This window comes from Argiope bruennichi, chromosome 9, assembly GCF_947563725.1.
Source record: "Argiope bruennichi chromosome 9, qqArgBrue1.1, whole genome shotgun sequence".
Classification (NCBI taxonomy): domain Eukaryota; kingdom Metazoa; phylum Arthropoda; class Arachnida; order Araneae; family Araneidae; genus Argiope; species Argiope bruennichi.
This window is the reverse complement of record NC_079159.1, coordinates 85,446,555-85,467,819: the sequence shown is the minus strand read 5'-3', so window position 1 is coordinate 85,467,819 and position 21,265 is coordinate 85,446,555. Positions and strand designations below refer to the sequence as shown.

General features: G+C 28.8%; 1 protein-coding gene across 4 annotated transcripts in view; it reads left to right on the top strand.

The window, feature by feature from the left end:
* LOC129984032 (UDP-N-acetylhexosamine pyrophosphorylase-like) overlaps positions 1–21,265 on the top strand; it is an 89,909-nt gene that overhangs the window by 43,311 nt on the left and 25,333 nt on the right. For 3 of the 4 annotated variants that reach the window (XM_056093787.1, XM_056093789.1, XM_056093786.1), the window contains one exon: positions 16,246–16,544. In XM_056093787.1, coding sequence (XP_055949762.1) covers positions 16,246–16,544 — 299 coding nt within the window. Of the gene's footprint in view, positions 1–11,101; positions 11,246–16,245; positions 16,545–21,265 lie in introns of those variants that run through there. The other variant, XM_056093788.1, reaches the window with a different exon arrangement.

The following is a 21,265-nucleotide window of genomic DNA, read 5'->3' as shown; positions in this document are numbered from 1 at the left end:
TTTGCTTAATGAAAATTACATGGATTTATTTTTTAAATTTAATTAATATGTTTATACTGAAAAAAGAATAAAGTATTTATTAAATATTAGTCTAATTCTAGACTAAATAAAAGATGATATGATATTAAATATTGCTGCTTAAATCCTGTTTATTTATTTATTATTTTTTTTATTAGAACACGAAACCATTCCTTGAAATTATTCTATTGATAATGAACAACAAAAAAAAAAGATTGTTTGAGAAAACTGCCTGTTTGAATGACAATTTTTTATGGCGAAAGTATTTAAGGTCAATCCAGTCCTGCCCTACCATTTCTATGTCTGACATTCGAAAAACACTTTCTAGTTTTACGGCCTCGTCCGTGCTGTTTTTCAAATCCACCCTGCGTCTCGTCTCGAAATGTGGAGCGAATCGAGGCATGTCCAGACTGCAGAATAGAACAAGCTGATAATAGGCAGGGTTTCTTTTTTTAAAATTTTGTACAGCAAACTGGTTGTTAAACTTGCTGTTCTTGGCTACTTTGTTTTATCTCTCTACTTGTTTTTCATATTTTACTTTGTTTGTCGAATTCTTCGACTTTTTCTTTTAATTCAATCTAGACGCGTTTGGCGACCAGCTGGTTCTCCGTTAATATTGATTACATATAATTTAAGTTAAATCGCTTGAACGTAATATCATGACTGTAATTTCATCTAATTGTCAGACATTGAAACAATGTTAGTTTAATTGACTTATATGTTCTATTCATTGTGCACACGAATCTGTCTAATGGCGGGTGATCGTAATGCTATAAAAATATAATTGTCACGTTCACTTTTCTTTTAACTTTGACCGTACTGTAATTTCATTTTTTTTTATTTCTCATGTAAACTCTACAAATATTAAACATAATCTTCCTTCATTAATTTTCAACAATGAAAGAAAATCACGCGATTAAATATTTAATGTAACAATATAAAATGGTTTGAACAAGACACTAATGTGACCTATTTAAATGTTGAAAATGAGGCAAATCAATATTTTTAACGAATTGCTAAAATTTATGAAAAATATGCGGAACCATTAAATTAATGTAATTAAAAAACAATTTTTTCAAAATTTCGAATCAGTGTAAAAATTATTTTTGTGCAATAATATTATTGGAAATTATCATAGAAAGGTACGCAAATCTAGCTTCATTTTTTTTATCATTTAAAATTTGAAAGAAAAAAAAAGCTGTGTGGTGCTTATTCCTAATTTCTAAGTTATATACATGCCAAATTTAATAATTGTAGGTCAAAGGGTCTGATGCGAGCTCCAAAATACAAACTGAGAGCAAGCGAGATTCATCCTTTTTTTATTTGTAGAGATTTAATTTCAATTAAATCTTCAATGTACATAATTCTTTCAACGAAATGCTTTTAGACAAAAACATATTTTTAAAAAGTTGTAAAATTTTCTCTATATGAATTATTTAAATTGATATCTTTAAAAAGAAAAAAAAATTGTATTTTAATATGCTGTACAAATTATTATAATTATATTTTCGGAATTATGGCAAAGAAGTTCTAAAACCTAACATGATTTTAAATTAATTAAAATTTTAAAACAATCTTTCAGAGAGCCATATTTCTATCTTCCACAATGTATTTGTACCCATCTCTGTATCTGTAGGTCAAATGGTCTAGTAGAGAGTCTGGTCTAAGTTGGTCTTTTAGAAAGTCAAAAGATTGTTGTTATTGAAAGAAATCTGACGCCTAAAATGGGACAAAATGTTTTGCGAAATAAATTTTATTTGAACTAAAGAACAGAGCAAGTTAATTGTAGGCAAACTTCCTTTTAAAAGACTTTTTTTTTTAATTCTAATTATATATTTCGAATTACTTTGTCTTCTGTTTCTAATAGAATTGTTTGAGTGCATTGAATCCATTAGGCAATACTTGTTATTTTTTAAATGATCAAACAAAATATAAACAAACTGAAGGTTTCTGATTAAAACGTAGTTGTTCGTCTCTTAAATTAAACCCGAAAACATATTTATTTTCTTCTGTTTGTGCTCAAGAGGTCTTCTCTCATAACTTTCTCACGTTCCCTTTCTTGCCTTCCTTTATCATTCAGATTTCTCAATTGCTTTTCACGCCTTTGAGTTTAATTTCAAACTTAAACTGAAATTGAAACTTTCTCAAACTTTTGGCGTTATGTGAACTGATGTATTCTATTTCATAACGTAACGATATCTACTTGCCGTGAAATAGGTATTCCAAAAATTTGTACGGTTTAAAAATTTCAATTGCTTCATGCTTATTGTAGTGTGATTGAAACCCTCGATGCATTTAGTGTCTAAAGTTTTTCTTTTACTAGTATTTTTATTATTTTGCTGTCAGTTTTCTTTTCGGTAGAAGAATTTGAATTCAAAGCATATGTCACTTCTGTTTTGTTAAATTTCAAACCAGGAGCCGTAAACTCACAATATCGATCGCAAACGGGTAAAAATATTGTTTGATATATTTTTAGGCATAATTTATCAAGTTTTCATATTTATAAACGTTTAAGATGAATATTCATATTAAAGTTTCAAGTTAAACATTAACAGCAAGTTTAACATTTGTGTTAACAATTAGCGCATGTCAGAAATTAATCACAAAATAACTCGCCAAACATGACACTATAGATTCAGTAAAAATGCTAAATTCACGCCAAAAGTTAATATTTCGTGTCTATTGTACGCCAATGACATTAAGGTTTTTTTTTTTTTTGGAATATCAAGTTTATTAGAGTATGGGAGAACGTTTTGGAGAGACCGCTGCCTCTGGTTTCTTTTGGGTGTCTCTTTTTTATGTTCCTCTTATAATACCTCCTTTTCAAAATTTCACACCCCATTAACCGAATGATGTTCGTTCCATTGGCTTTTTCCAACTCTCATTATATTCATATGCTCGGAAGATCCTAGATAAAACCTGATCGCTGGCACGCGACCCTTTGAATTTGTAGCTGCTACTAGCCACAGCATCAAACGATAACCATTTTCAAACTTATCTGCCAAGCCGAAGGAAATCGCGGATGCACAGACAAAAAAGCACGTACATAAGTTTTTAATTTACTATAAATGCGAAATTATATGATATTTATATTTGCATTATTTGACCATGGACTTAAATTGGAGGCCAATCATGAATAGTTCTTTTCAGTTTCAAAGTAGGATATTGATTAGCATATATATTTCTTTGCCCTTCTAAAGGAGGCCGAATATATTAATTATTTCTCATTAATTTTTGAATTCTAATTAGGAATAAAGTTCAAAATAGCACAATAGCAAGATTTTAAACCATTTTTTTTATAGAACAATCAGTTATTTAAATTCCAATCTTTTGGTATCTTCGTTAGTTATGTTTTTGTTCGTTCATAGAATATAACGAATTTTAATGCAGTTTCTATTATTGGATTGTATTTCTGTTTAATTTGGGAAAATGTCATTGATGTGTTAATCATTGCAAGAATTCCATAACAAATATATGTATTTTACCTTATAAAGAATTCTGTCCGAGTAAGATATAGGGATTTTCTTTTTTTATGTTCATTTGACATTTGAGGAAATAAGAGATTTAAACATTTTTTTCCCAGTAGGACGCTTTAGTGTTTATTGCGTTTACTGTTGCGTTCATGTTGTAGTTTAATGTTAATCCGTTTTTAAATATGAAGGCCAGCTGAAATTATAAATTGCATCTAATTGTGCTATATTTTAATGTTAATAGATATATGCTGCCTTTAATAATAAAATCCTTCGAGTCACGCTAAATTGTTTTATATTTTAATATCAATTGATGCATGCCAATTGTAATAACAAAATCCACTTAATCTTATTGAATAATGTAACATTTTAAACTTAATCGCTTACAATAAGAAATCCCATCTAATTCTTTTACAAATACAGGACTTTTATTAATACAAAATACACACAAAAACCACAAAGTTTAAGAAGGCACTGATATGCATTGAATCTTTTCATGTAATATCACTATTGCATCAAGATGGCGTATGTTAAATCTGCCGAGCTGTTTTATTGATGTAAAAACTTGTATATCTTATTTGCATCTGCTCTCCAATAGTTGTATGTTATACATTGTCACAAAATGCAATCATTGCATCAAAATTTTGCTTTGTGACTTTGCCTTGTGATATTTTTATGAACAGTGTTGATATGCTGTGTTAAAATTTTATTGTCCTATATGAACCTCATTGAAGAAGTTATTTAAAAAATAAATCCGTTGTAAATACTGTGCAGCTTATTGTTATCAATCAGCCAATGGAATTACTTCATGTGACTCCATAGTCACATGGTAAAAGTAACAGATACATGCCATTTAACATTGTTCTTAAACATGTATTCTAATTACTGATTTTAAACGTTTTAATTGATAACTAGCTGGTAACCGACGTGTTGCTGCCGCAGAAGAAATAATTTTGGATATATCGTTTGAAATTTGAAATAGCTATCTTGTTTAATTAGGAATGATAGAAAGAATGATATTTTCTTGTTGACAATGAATACATTCAGTGAAATTCAATGATATATAAAGGAGAAGTATAAATTATATTTATTCTGTTTTTTCTTCCTTCGATATAATAATTGTACTATGAATATAACCTTCGCGCAAGTGCAGGCAATCGGATGAACGGTACGGCAGCGCATAAAATACCAACAAACAAAAATTCGTTTTTACATATTAGATTAGTTTCAGGAAAATTCTTAACGAGCTTAACAAAAAGTCAATCTTTTGTTTGCATTCTGTTAACATAATTTGTATTTAAAAGAAGAAGAAATATAGAATTAATTTGTTGTTCTGATTCAGCAGTTCTAGTGTAAAATATAAATACTTTAAGGAAATATTCGCTTGCATGGAAAATCTTAACAAAAAAATATATTTTTTATTCCTTTGATGCAACGTTTCTGTAACACAAAAGTATACCATTTTCACACGGAAATAACCTACCAGAGCATAAGAATAAATCTTTTCAATCCGTTTCACATGGGCGTTATTCCATGTCTAGATATTCGCGAAAGAATTTTGAATAAATCTATCGTATATCAGACGCAGAAGACTATTTGTGTCTTCCTTGCCGGCATATATAACTATCTTCCCATGGTTGATGTTTTCAACGTTCCGTGCTATGCGAAAAATCTTCCTTAAAAGGCCTGTTTTCACAGCTTGCTTTTTAGGAAGAATGGATTTTTATATATGATCGTTCCATCTTACCCAAACGCAAAGACTAAATCCATGTGCATACATGAGGATCTCATTTTTTATTTACGGCGCGCAATGGTGTTTGATAAAATTCTTCTTGCTAAGCCTAGTTCTTACCTTTAAATCTTTGAACAGTCAAACAAGGTTAAGGTTCTCTTACTCAATTTTTTTTTAAAGTGTCGTTTGGATTTTTTTTGGGGACAAGCACATATTATTGTGTTTGATAATTTATTGGTGCTTTTTGGCTCTGTTAAAAAGATTATAAAATTTAAAATTCGAAGGAAATTTTTTTTGAGGTTGCGATAAGAACCATTTGCTGTTTTCGTTTACGTATGAGCAGATGTGCATCGAGTTGAATTAGTTATTTGAGACTTGCTTTTTGAATTATTGAAGTTGGAATAGCTTGGAAAAGAATTATTTTGTCAGTTATGTAAGTTTACCTCGATTTTCTTTTCTTTTCATTTACGAAATCAATGATATTTTTTCTTGTATGGAATTCTTCCACTAGTTTTGCAAATATCAATCTGTTAGTGTTCTTAAAAAGATTTGTTTTTGCTGCAAATTTCCATTTAAAGTATTCAAAAAATTTTAATAAAATTATTTTGATATTTATAATGTCTCTGGTGAACTTTCCAAGTAAACACTCTCCATGTTATTAGTTCACTTGTTGTAGTAGCAAAGAAACATGTGAGAAAATGATCAGTGCAAAAATAAATAGACCATACCATAATAAAAAATACCAATTAAAGTAACCGAAAAGTATGTATATATGTATATATATGTAAACATTTTAGAAGATGCGTGGCCAAGAAGAAATTTTTTTTTTTTTTGAAATTTTAGAACTTTGATTTATTTTACCTCGGGGCGCATAATTTACGTACGAGGAATAAATGGCAAGAGATGTGTCAGTCTACATCGCGACACAAGTTCAGAAGGGACCAAAATTTTCCCCTGCTCTGGTTTCACTATGAGATTTTTATAGAGATTTCTTTGACACGTATAGTCTTAAGAAAGGGAAATTTAGGTATCTTTAATCTTAAAAGAATGTAAGCATTAAGGATTTTTATTCCTTCGCTCAAAGCGTGAGAACCTGCTGAAGTGAACAGTTTTATAGAGCACGTGAGGAATTGGTTAAATAAAAAAGTAGGAATTGGATCAGGAAATAAGAGAATATTTTAGAATGAAAATATGAGTTAAATTAAGATAAAAATAGGAAATTAATTAGGATTTAAATTAGATTAAAATATATCATTTCATTTATATATCCGTACCTGCACAATGAAGAATTTTATACGTGTTTCAAGCGATTTACGTGAAAAAAATGCATAACGAAATTTTAATAAACAATTTTAATCGTTACAAATCTGATGCTAATAATGCAAATTTATATAAAAAGAAATAATTTTAAGCCTTTTTTTACCTAATACTAGTATTTTATTTTATGGTATTAAAAACAAAAATTATATTTTAAAATTTAAATATTAGTCACAAAACTGAGAAAAATTATACCTTTATTACTTATAAATTTTGGGGGTTTGCAGGTGGTGTTTAATTAAAAAAATCTTTTATCGTCATCTGGCTTGCTGATTGTGTGCACTTGTGTTAAATACAGTGCTATGAATCGAATTAAATTTTTAGAATGTTTTCTTTTTCCCACTACTGTTTTAGTTTGAAGTTTCTCAATGGAGTCCATTGAATCTCTAAAGGAAGGTGAAATTCCTTTTTCACATTGTTTTACATTATAGCTATAATTAGCATCAGATTATTCTATTAATTCATCAATTGTGATATTCTATTAATTCATCGTGATATTCTATTAATTCATCGTGATATCCTATTAATTTATCAATTGTGATATTCTATTAATTCATCGTGATATCCTATTAATTCATCAATTGTGATATTCTATTAATTCATCAATTGTGATATTCTATTAATTCATCAATTGTGATATTCTATTAATTCTTAGTGATATCCTATTAATTCATCAATTGTGATATTCTATTAATTCATCGTGATATCCTATTAATTCATCAATTGTGATATTCTATTAATTCATCGTGATATCCTATTAATTCATCGTGATATCCTATTAATTCATCGTGATATTCTATTAATTCATCAATTGTGATATTCTATTAATTCATCAATAGTGAATAATTCCGAAGTTTCGATATGTGTATCACATTTCACTCATTTTTTGCAAGTGATCTCTGTTTTTGTGAAATTCCTTTCTTGTGCAACGCAAGCAATGAAGAAATTTTCCTGTCTTTTTCGTCATATTAAACGAAGTACTTTATTATTACAATGGTTGAAAATTAATTCTGATACACTGATGGAACGCATATAAATGAAAAACATTTACGTCAAATTTTAAATGCATTTTGTACATTTTTCAATTTCTGAAGAGCTAGTTTTGCTGTTTTCTTTTTATAATGAGCTTCGAAATAATTGAGTATTTACTATAAGAAATATTGTAAAAGGCATAAAAATATGCGCATAATTTTTTTTCTTATTTTCTCTACATATAATTAAAATCAGTTATATAATATTGAATTTGTAATTCATTTGTGATGATTTATTTATAATTATGCTTTCATAGTTTAATCAAATACATGAAATAAATAATCTTATTCAGAAAAATTATTGCATTTTAATTTTCTAAACATACCTAATAATGCTTAATGTATTTACTGAAAATGGTTTCATTAGTTAATCAGTAAAAATGAAAATAATGAAACTTTTCTCAGTAAACATATTAGGCAAATGCAATTAGAGATATGTTCAGAATAAAATAAAAAATAAAATATGATAAAAAATGAGCATTCTTCAATTCAGTATTTATACAATTCTCATGTTTGCAGAACGATAATTCATTTTTACCTGCCTTTTATCCTTTCGCAGAACAAAAAATATTTAATAGATTTTGTTATCTCTAATGAAATAAATTGTTTACATCTAGAAAGTTTTTTTTTTTTTTTTTTTTTTTTTTTTTAATGTAAGAGACGTTTCATATGCCTTGAACTCAGTTTTAATAATTTCTTGCGTTTAGAGATTTTTTTCACATATTAAAGTATTAATTTTTAAATGGATATTAATTGGAACTTGGACTTGGATATTAATTGGAAACAGCACGAAGTACGATTAATGAAATATGTTAACATGTTTAAATAATGTATAATTATCTTAACTATGAAAAGTATCTAATTATTTATAATCTTATTTTCGTATTTGTCGCTAAAAGGGCTGAATTTATTTAAATGGAATATAAAAGGGTATAAAAATATTTTGTACCCTTTCGTATCTAAAAAAGAGACACAAAGTTATTTCATATCTTTTCTTTTCATTTTAGATACAAAGGTATTTCATATTTTAGTATCAAAAAAAAATATTTTGACATTAAGATATTGAAAAGAATGTGGCAAGTTAACTTTATATAGATGAAAGCCATCTCGCTATACGGGCAAAAAGAACGGCGAAAAAAAAAAGCAGTATTGTAAGTAATTTAGGAATTCTATTCCAATGGAATATGATTCGCAACCAACTTTTTACTGTATTTTCCTTTTTGTAGAGTTATTTTATAGTAGATTTCTTAAAAACATCGCCTGTAATTTTTTTTTTAATTTTATATATTCAACTTTACATTCATTTTCTTCCTCCTGCACATTCAAAAAAAAAAAAATTTTTAAGCCATATCAAAGTTTAGATACAATTATTTTTTTATTTGTGCTATTTTGAAAATTTTATGTTATTGACCCGAAAAATATAAAGGAATTTGAATCACTATTGGATTATGAAAACAAAATAGAATCAATTCGTGTATGTTAACTTCTATAAGCCACACCATTTGATCTAGGACTATCAAATTTAGCATGAATATACTTTGAAGAATCAGAATGTGAACCTTAAAGCAATTGTTTTGAAATTTTAATTTTAAATTTAATTAAAAAATTAAGCATGATTTGGTCTATTTCTAAAAGAACTTACATAAATATTATCGCAAAAATTTAATTTTTACATTATTTTAAAATTTGAAAAATTGTCCTTTTGTTTATATCATTTTTATCGTCATGCTATTTTTTTCTTAAATTGATAGTTTTAAATTTCTTTTTTTTTGTATAATTTTCAACATTAGTTTTTTATTATTGTAAATCGTTTCATTGTTAAAATTTTGACTGCTTTCATTGTTTCATCAAATTTGTAACTGCATGATTTTTTTTTCGTTGTTGAAAGCTAAATAAGAAAATATCTGCTTAGTATCTCCCCAGCTTATTTGAGGAACCAGAAAAAGTTATATTATGGCAAAATATAACGCGCCATTAGAAAATAGATTATCCAGATTTTTACATTTTTAATTGCACTTTAATGCCATGGAACATGATGCCATCCCACAATAAACAAAATAGATGTCAATATGCCATGGAATTCGACTACATTAGGAGGATTCATGAACATAGTAAACAAAAGAAGTGGAAGGCTATTGAAAAAAAAAAAGTGGTTTCAATATCTGCCAGAATTTAATGTTTAAAAATATTTTGTCGGCGCAGTCATAAATATGAAGTTTTGCATAGGAGATTTAATTGAGATTAAATACAAATTTGCACATAGCAACAATAGGAGAGCAATCAGATATACATAAACTGAAATTTTCTAAAAGGTTCGACCTCTGAAGTTATGATACATTATAAGTAGAGAAAGAAATTGACAGTACGACCTTATAAGGCAGAAGAGAGACTGTTTATTTACATATGCGCAAGTAAAGGGAAGAAAACTTATAATAAACAAAATTGCGCCATCTGGTGTGGGAGATACAAATTATTTCAATTTTATACAAACTTATATTCCCGGCGGATCAGTTGTTGCTGGAGGCGACTACTCCAGCAATAACTGTACTGTTGTCGTATGCTATGTCGCAATGTCACCTCTTTTTGTTCTTCTGTAGTATGCGCAATTGATTTCTACTTGAGCAGACAAGTCAAATTTGACATTTATCCTAGCATGAATTACATGGAATAAAGAGGATTTATTGATATTATTGGCTGTAACAAATGAAAAATCTGACCGATATTTTCCTAATCATTCTGCTGGTCATTTCATTATACAAGCCTTATGTTCTATTGACGTGATAACATACATATTAAGCTGATTAAAATGAATAAAATAAACAATTTTTGAGCTGAATTCGAATAATAAGCGTTGTAAATTTAAAACTAAACATCGATTTTATTATTTTAACTGCCTGAAAGTTAAATTTGCATCTTGGGAAAAGCGTGAAAATATTATTGTTATTAAAAACATATTGAAAATATCTTTTCTTATTGTGAGACTTTTTTAAGATGGCCAGCATAAAAATTTGATTGAATAGATTTGATTTATTGAATTCATTTTTTTTAAACTGGTGAAAGCAAATTTACTTGTAAAAATGTGCAAAAATTAAGAATTACGCCTTTTTTTTTCCTTGAAAAAAAAAAGAGTATATCATCGTAAATTAAATAAACAAAGTTAATGATAGATGCAAAATTGAAGCTATAAGTGAGAAATATTTCTAAGTCTTATAAGGCTTATAACGTTTATGTGCATTTTGATTCCGTATTTTACTTTGAAAATTACGTCAGCTGTCAATAGCATTTAAAATTTCTGTTTTTAAAAATCTTCATTTGAAAAGTAAAACTTTTGGAATAAATGTGAAAAATCGTTTGTTCCGAATCCTGAAGTGCTTCCACTATTTTAATATTAAATAATAATCTTTTTGCAGTACGTTTACGGTTAGCCAAAATCGGATCGTGTTATTGTTTACCAATAAAATCGTTTGCAATTCTGAAACCATTTTCCCGCGGCAAGGCCGCTAGAACTCGTCTAAACGTTGATTACATTGAAAACTGTGATATTTACCGGCCGGTCCGTGCCATATAAAAGCGAATCGTCGACCAGTTTGCACTCTTTTTAACCTTCTTTCCTGTCCAGTCATCAACCAGAGCTTGCCAGTCAGGTACTTGGAAGGATTTGTTTAACTTGATATCATGTAAGTAGACAAAATTTTATTTGGAAACTTAATTGTGTTTGTTCGCCTCGTATAATATTCTTAAGCATCTGCTTGTTTTTGAAATTTCTATAAGCTAATTCATTGCAAAAAGTTATTTGCAATTTGAGTGTAACATTGAATGATGAATTGAATTTCAGTTGTTTATATTTGGATTGAAATTTCGAATGGCTGAAATTATTCGTAAATATTTAGCATGAATAAATTCACATATTTGTAAGCTATATGATGGCAGAAATTGGCAAAAACTATGAAAACTCAAGAATAATGTCAGAAAATATTTCATTCTTATTGCATTAACTCGTATTCTTATTGTGTTCGTTTTGAGTTTCGTTTTACTAGAGGACATTTTTCATTTGATATTCGAACGTATAATTGTAATATATATCATAACAAATGCATCTATTTGTTGTTATTATACTATTTGAATCTCCTTTTCAGTATTTTTCCTTGTTTAATATTTTATATATTTGAGTTATCGTATCCGCAATTGCCCAATATTCAGATACTTCAGCAGAAAATGATCTGGGTTCTTGCTCACATAGGTTTACGTTTTTTAAACATAACATTCGGATGTGATTTCAGCTGGCATTCAATTTTATTAAGTAAATATATATATTTCTTAATATGTTTACTTATCGACCATATGTGGCAGGTTTACAAGGGCCATACCTTTACTCCGGATATTTTGATGCACTGCCGTAGTTTAGTTTTATTATTTTTGCTTTCGTTGCATATTGTTGAAATCGTTTGGCATAGTAATGACGTTATTGTGAATATAAAAATTATTTATTACCTGCATTTTTAAGTTTTATTACATTTTTTGTCGATAATTATGAAGGTGAGAAAATAATCTTTTGATATTGGTATGCATCATTTTAATGATTTAGATAGAAAACGGAATTCGACAATTTTTCTGCTATAGGTTTTATCTAAATATTACATGTCAATAGTTTTAAGATGGCGTATATGTAGTTTTGCAGTTTTTAAGATGGTGTAGAAATCCATTTATTTATTTTTGCTGCTGTATTTTTGAATATTGCAAGGAAAAAAGGCAAGATTTCATTTAACTTTTTATTAAAATTTTAAATAAATTTCTTTAAAAATAAAGATTGCTTTGAAGTGCACTTATACACCTTCCAAAATATATGTGCAAGGCTATTAGCTCTTGATCAAATGGTCTGGATTGTAGAGCAACAACGTTCGCACATACGCACAGCTTTATAATTAATGTGTATGTTTACATATATATATAATATAATATTATGTAAGCCCATTATAAGCAAGGTTTATTGAAACGTGTTATAAGAGAAATGACCTCATATCTTCCCTTAATTCTCGTCAAAAATAAAAAAGAATTCCTCTTTGGAAGCTGGAAAGTAAAGATAGATCGATTCTTAATCATCGTAGTTGATATTTTCAAATTTCTTTCAATCTTTAGGCAAAAGCAATGAAGTATTGCTTATTGCAGCAAACCATACATAACTTTATCGATATCGCATAATTCAACATTTATTGCAAACTAGTTATTATGTTTTGCTCCATTTAAATATATGTAAATAATTAGAATCAAACATATTTAAAAAAACTGAAGAATCTTTTAAAATTTCCTAAAACTGACCATTTTTACATAAATGGTATATAAATATTTCTGACTCTATATTTTTATTCACTTTTCTACAAGTTTAAATCTATGTGCATTTAAACAATTCCCAAATTAAGGAAAGAAAGTAAACTTAAAAGATTTTATTGATTTATTTAAACTTAGCAATACAGATCATGTTAAAATTAGTCGAAGTTGGAAGTTGAAAAATCGCTTTTCAGTTCCTAACTTCTAAGTAATTCCGACTATCGAAACATTTTTAATGCAAATGTTGTTCGCTGTAATAATACTATATATAATTCGCCTAATTAGATTCATCTTTTAATCTGTAATCATAAAAAAATTTATGGGGAAATAAATTTCCACCTCCATTTCTATCCACTTCGAAGATCCATGTACGAACTCGACCAAGAATTTTGCAATCCTTAATCATATAACAGAGGTTTAAATTCAATTAAAATCACGCTAATTATCCTGTTGATAACGTAGAAAAAGTGTTATATGCATATGTATGTAATATACTGTACTAATTAATTAACGGTGGAAGAGCCAAAACTCGCCAAATGCAGCATCAAAAATCAAATGGGCATTGCAACTCTGAGCGCACTTCTATCTTACGAGAAGAAAACAAGCATCTGTTTACGTAAAGTTTACAGGAAGAAAATTGTATTTGTTTATTGATTTTCGCCAACGAATCGCCAATCCTTAACTCTTTATTAATAAGTACAATTTTTTACTCTAATATAAAATTTTGGTTTAGAACTCGCTAATTTATAATTAAAAAAAGGTTTTTATGATAGTGCACATAATTTAGATTCTTATTAATGTAAACTAAAGTATAGGAATCCCTGTGCTGTCAAATTTATCAATATCAACGGCTTAGATTTGTATTTTATTGATATCGTCTCTTTTCAGATTGTTGTATATATGATTGTTTATATTGAATTTCTTTTATTAATTGACAATTTTTAGTATTGTGTTCTTGCTATATATATTCTTTTGGTACAATTAGGTTTTAACGGCAAGCAAAAAGCGCTAAAAAATTTCGCCAAATTATAAAAAATATATTAAAGTATCAAGTTATATAATTGTGCGCTATACAGATTGACTTTAATGAAATCGCCAAAATGGCGATATTTTTTCTTGATGCTTTTTGGTTGTCGTTACAACCGACAAGTGCCATTCTTTTTTTTCTTTAATCAATCGATTACGTCATAAAAATTCATTGCATACTAGTTGGCACTATTGTTTCAATATAATTTGTAATTTTGATCTCATATTTGTTGAACTGAAATTCCTCGTCAATGTTAAGGAAAGAAAAATAACGGTTAATTAATAATTGTCAAGAAAATGTTTTTTAGCAAATATAATTTTCTACACTCCAAATATTAAAATTGCAACAAAAATGGAACTTGAAATGAGCGTGCAATTTCGTATAAATAATACTGATTTAAAATAAAACTGACGATGTGTATTATATACTGTTATAATCAGAAAGATATTGCAAATTTAAAATTTCGTTTAGACTGTACAAAAATGAAATGAAATGGCTGCAGTCAGATTTGTGTTGATATTCATCGAAACATTGTCTTTATAATTGTAAAGATGAAGATTATTACGAAGTATTTGTTTATTAATATTTTGCAAAACAGATCGTTTCACTTAGAGCTAAATTTGGTGCAAATATACTTTAGAGGATGGAAATACACAACTCAGAGGGAGTTTAGAAAATAACTTTAATCGATTAGACTTTTCGGGTGGGTTTTTTTTTTTTTTTTTTTTTTTTTGGGCGTTAAGGTTCTAAAATATTGCTGAAGCATAAATTTTAGAATGGTGTAAAATTAAAAATTAAATATGCCAGCTGAATTATTTTTTCTTGAATTGTGATAATTTAAAAAAAAAAAATATTCTTTGTCGTAATTTTCACTAATATTTTCATTTTTGTTACGATTTTTAAATCGCTTCCAATATTACATCATATATTTAATGGCCTAAGTTTTTATACTGCTGAAAGCTAAGAAACAAGACTTGCGCAGTTTACATGGGGTGTGAGAAAAGAAAGGTCCAGTACCACAAGCGCTAACGTCTAATTGGAAGATAGATGACCCGGATTATTATGTTTTCAGTGGCTCCATTAAGAGAATTTACGCAAACTGTTATTTTCCAAAACAAGCCCAAAGCTATTAAAATGAAATTGCTTTAATGTTTATCACAATTTGATGCTTAAATACACTCTAAGAGTGAATAGTAAACATCAAGTTATAATCAAGAGATTTAATTCAAATTAAATATTGCGAGTATTCTCTGCGAAGCATCTGATCGCATAAGGCGGCAAATATATACTTAAATTTTGCCTACTTTATCATTCGTGATATATGTAAATTACTGCAGTGTTGATTATAACTTTGTAAAATTTCATTTCATGATAAGACTCAGAATCCCAAGCCCTTTACTTATAATGTTCCATTAACTTACTATAAAAAAAGTTTAACGTAATGTTTTTAGGTTGGATATACAAATTGCATCGTGCATGATGTGACATGCACGGTTACAGAACCTTTCAAAATGCTCTGTGAAGGCAAATTGTTGGATCTAGTGTTGCTAAATTTAATTAAATGTTTTTTAATAAAAAGTTAATGAAGTATTAACTTTCTTTCGCCAGCAACTTCAAAGGATATCATCGCACAAGAATTTACTTTATTTCAAAATATGCATATTTTCAGTTTACTTTCTAGTTATTTCAGTTTCAACAGTGTTTTTCATTCGTTTACTTACAAGATTTACACATATGCGCGTTGCAGTTGTATTAGAAACGGTAATTAAAAAAAAAATGATGCTCCGGGCTAAAAGTTCGAGTTCTCTTTAAATTTTTCATGCCTCAATCGGCTGCAAGCAGAATGGTACGCTTTTTAAAAAAATCATGTTAAAAGATAAGAATATTTTAAGAAATATTGTATGGAATTTTAAGTTATCGTAAAACTGATTTTATTTGACAAATACTTGAATACAAAATCATACATTGACATTTCTAAGCGACTGTCATTTCTAAGAACTGATCTTACACATGAACAGCCAATTCGCTTTAATACTTGCTACATTCTTCCGTAAAATTAATTTTGCATTAAATAAGCTGAGCTGCCTTCTTACCGATGTCAAATTGTGCAATTTCTTTGTGGTATAGGTATCGACTGTACCATAATGGGGATTATTTTGCGTCCACCTCCGTGTTTGACTGTGTAACCGCGGTGGTCTGATCTTCATATTTCTCTGGACGCATTGGCATGGCGGGTGATAGCTCCATTCTAGTTACTTTCACTAAAACCAACAAAGTATTGTATACTATATATCAACATTAAATTATCGTTTATTATTTTTTCAGGACTTCTTGCATGAAAATGCCGTCAGCGGACGTCGAGGATATGCGCAAAGAACTGGCTGCCCATGGTCAGGATCATCTTCTCAAGTTCTGGCCGCGACTGACCAATGACCAGAAGAGGCAGCTCACAGCAGACATTTTATCTATCGATTTCAATGATCTCAGCACCGCCTACAAAGATACGAAATCCAACAAAGAGAACAACCAGAAACTCGATATGTTTATGGAACCTATTCCCGAGGAACTTCATGAAGGTGTAACCAGGTGTAGTCCACAGCAGCTGCAGGAGTACCAGAATATTGGTGAGTCAGCTATACTTGTAGACCCAAGCATACCGAAAGTACAAAATTAGAATGACTTTCGTAGTAAATTAATATACTCTTATGTACAGTTCAGACACAAAATTATTCCAATCCATTATTCAGATTATTCCAAAATAACCCACATAAATTTTAACCATGCTCTGATGAGGGTAAGGACATTTGAATCGATACCCCTTCTCCAGATTCCAATGGAAGATATTAAGTTGATAAGGGTCTGTTTTTAGCGCAAAATATCTCTAGAGTGAAAAATGGCTCGTTTTAGTTTCATCTATTAAAATACAATACGGAGTACTTACCTTAATGTATTTGAAAATCTTATGAAATCTGTAAAACTTAAGTTCGAATAACACTTATAAAGTTATGTAAATAAGAAAAAAATAAGGAAATTATATACATGATATCAACTGGATATGTTTTGACTGATAAGAATTGATATATACCAAAATAATTTTTTAAAATATCCATGGTCTAAATTCATATAGGGAGTAAAACATTTTTTTCACACAAAAGCAAACATTTCTTTCACATAGGTTTACTTTGATTAAGTAGGTTTAAATTCTGCTTTAAAATCTTTTTAATCATTCTTTCTCTGTCATCATTTTTAGAATTATTGTGGGAACTTTGATCCATTTCTTTCATTATCAATCTAAAGCATATACCGAAGATTCTGGATTCCGAGAATTTCCAGAAATCCTTTTCTCGAATGCAAGTACTTGAATGCATCGATTAAATCTTCTACGACTGCAAAATACTTTCATATTAAATTTTATGAGCATTTCCAACCTTGATTTGCATTGAATATCTAGGTGTACATATTGGATGAGAACTTAAAATAATGGAGGAAAATTTTGAAAAATCATTGGCTGTCGTTATTTCGAATTTTATCTTAAGGTTGGAAAATATCTTCGTTTCTTGATGCAATATAATTTTGTTTTAACCATGTAGAACTCAAAGTTACTTATCCCATAATGTTTTTTGGATTTGAACGTTTTCTATTTCCTGCTTCATTTTTTTAGTTACGTAATTGTAATTTCGTATTATATTACACGGTTACAACGTGACATACAAACAGCTTTTTAAGATTTTCGAATCCATTTAAAAGTGTTGAATTTAAATGATTGAAAAAGTCTGGCATATTAGAGTATTCAATTGATTGTATATGATGATGAATTATATAAAGAAATAGAAGATGTGTGCTCTTTATTTCAAAAAAAGATTGCCACTTCAATGTGATGTTTCTTAAATGTTTCTTCCAATATTTTTAAGGCTATACAAAAATGAAATAAAAATAAATGCAATATTGATTATTTAGTAAAATATATATAATATAATATAAACTTTGATTGCACTAAACATTTTTTATGCTAAATCGATGTTATAGCAGATTTTTCTCTTTTCACACGAATTTATGCAAATGGTTTACTAAAATAGCATTATACGCTTTACCTATTGACGAAAATCAAATCGAAATCTATCACAAATGGATAGCTTTAATCTATAGAAAGTAAGAACGGTAGAAAGATATATCCGTCTACAAGTGAGTTGAAATTGCAATACCAGTTTCCTGTTTTCCCGTTCTAACTCTTATTTTAGAGGATATTTTTAAGTCTAGTTGAGGACCCGTATTCGCCTTTTAAGGTCTGGGATTCAAGATTATAGGACTCCAAGTTCTAAATCGGATTCCAATGAAGATACGTGAACCAAACATCCTCACATTGATGGCTATTGAAGCTTGTAGAAGGAAGAGGGTGGGAGAATGCCAGCTCAAATGCCGTCGTCGTCATATGACCACGGTTAAAAGTTATGAAATTCGCCTTAAAACAGCCCGCATGTTATTACAAAACGAGACGTTAAGTAACAATTAACAGGACTGAAGTTTTAATTATAAAGCGTAATCGAGTTGCAATTTAAAAGACGTTAACAATCACTGATTATACAACCAGTTTGTGTGTTTGATATTTAATAAAAATAATTAAAAAAAGAAAAAAAAAGAAAGAAATGGTCAGTTTTTGTCAAAAATCTTAGTTATGCAATATTTTGAAAATATTTTTTAATCGATTGGAGAAATAAAAATTTTAAAATCTTCATCAGATTCGAAATCCGGTATTCGTTTATCTTTTAAAAGGATTTTTAATGAATAGTAGCTTAAATCAGATGGTTGTCTTGCTTCAGAGTCGCAGATTCAATAATTAAAAGCACTGTTTCACCTGATGCACATTTATGACCTAGTGAGTCTAATACACATTTATACCTTCATGTACCAAATATTTTCACATTTGTATAGATATTTGAAACCAAAGGTGCCAATCTCGTCACCTGGTTCGTCATGGTTCAGCATTACGAAACCTGTATGCCATTATCTTCTTCGCGACTCAAATCGAAATGCTAATAGATCATTATTTGATAAAATCTTAGTCAAATTGCTAAGGTTTTCACGGATAGTAAACATTTTTGATGAGCTGCAATAATAAACAAGCTGTTTATTTTTAACTAGTCGCCGTTGGTGATCCGTTAATTCCTTAGATTTAATTTTAGTTAAATCGTTTAGATAACTTCCTGATTCTGTCAAATTGCCAGGTATTCAAGTTGTTTTATTTTAATTTTCTTGCATATGATTTATTCGTTGTGTTATGTGAACCTTTGTAATGGAGACAAGTCCCATGACATTATAGCGTTAAGTAATTATGCGGTTCGTACGTCATCTTCCATCGTATTGTAGCTTCACTTTTTTTTTTTTTCTATCTTGTAAAATACGCGTATATTAAACCAGAATCCTGCTTTTTTTTTTATTTTCCAACAATGGAAGAAAATGACGCTATTAAATATTTGATGAAACAATGAAAACTGTTTGAATTTCATAGCAGGAATATAATGTATTCTTGAAAATTTCATTTTAATATTTTTAAAGAACTGCCAGAATTCTACAAAAAAATGTGCGCAACTCATAAATTAGTATAATTAAAAGATAATTTTAAAAATATTGAAACTGGGTAAAATTTATTTATTGCAAAAATATTTTGAAAGTAATTGTGGGAAAACGCCAAAATCCAGCTTATTTTATAATCCCCATCACCAAAAAAAAAAAAAAATCCTTATTAGGTACACATATCTACTCTGCAAGGTATATAATATTGATTTAATTCGATAGCTGTAGGTCAAATGGTTTGGTCTGTTGAGTTCCAACACATACACGTTCGCGCACATTTATCTTTATTATTAGTAGCTATATTGATTAGAAAACTGAATGCTCTAACATTCATACTATTTTATATTTCAATAAAAACGAGTGCTTAATATTAACATCCAAAATGCAAAACAAATGCTATTACTTTCATGGGTGAAAGTGTATGGACAAGGAACAATTTTTTTTATTAATTTCACGATAATTCTATCATTTTAACCGTTATAATTACTTATACGTTAATGGCATCGATTTGTTTATGCAAACACTTTATGACAGCATTATGGGTTTATCGAAGGGAGGAAAAATTAAAGTTCACTGCCACCGCTATTAGTTATTACCGCTATATTGGCTTATCGGCTATCTTTCTGGCTGTGAAAGAGACACAATAAATCATTTTGACTCCTTATTTTGACAGGCAATGTATCTTTCTGCTTATAAAAATAACCTCATGCATTTTTCAGCTCTGTGCATCAGACCGTGACATTTATCCCTTTACACGGCTATGGATCGGGGCGCTTCAATTTCTCGAAAGTAAAATATCGATTTTCATTGCTTTGACCGTCTCTGCATGGTAGGGTGTTCTGCTATTCCTGCATTTATAATAATGCCTTTGAGTTTGATAATGGATTTGAGTAAGACTTTGAATCTTGGAAGGGTTTCTTTTAATTTGTAGGGATGGCTTAATGTTGTGCCAGCAACTTTCCATTCCTAATGACGATATTGGAGATTTGAAAATTAGAAATCTTCATTTAAAAATGGATTATCTTATTCAAAATCATTAATTTACATTTATTGGGATTAGTTATGCTTCTGTAGCCAATATTTACCTGGCTGTCCACCTGGTTTAATATCGGTATCTAAAAATGGATTTATAAAAATTTTGCATCCTTATAGGGTGATTTTTCTGTTTCTTACTTTCTCGTATACGTAGTAGAAAGTATAGTAATCAAACGAAAGAGCAAAGTTAATTTTCTTTTCATTAAAATTAGATTGTATAGAGAATAAATAATACATATATTTAAATGTAGAAAATGCAATTTTTGATTTTGAATTTAAAACTCGAATAGTTACAACGGGAATACTTATATATATATTTTTATACTTCATAAGATATCCTGCATAGCATTGATCAATTCCGAAGTGATAAAGTCCAATTATTTTGGAGTATTTGCTTAATAGATAGAACTTCTGGGAAGTATTCTTGTGCAATTTTGCATTGTCTAACAGCTATCCTGTTTTCGTCCATTTCATATGCAATATGATAAAATTGTTAAATCCATATAATTATTACGAACCTTTTTCTTTTAAAAAATCATGTTTAAGTTTCAAAATAAAATTTGTTCTCACTGACATAGTCTCATAACAGTTAAACAGTTATTAAAGCAAACAATAAATCATTTGTAGCTTCAAAATCAACCTATAACAAAATGAATTAACTCAACTGTTTTAACTAATTGCTTCATTTGTGTGGCTTTTTAACCTGAAAAAGCCGTCTATTGTTCTATAAGGTCAAGGT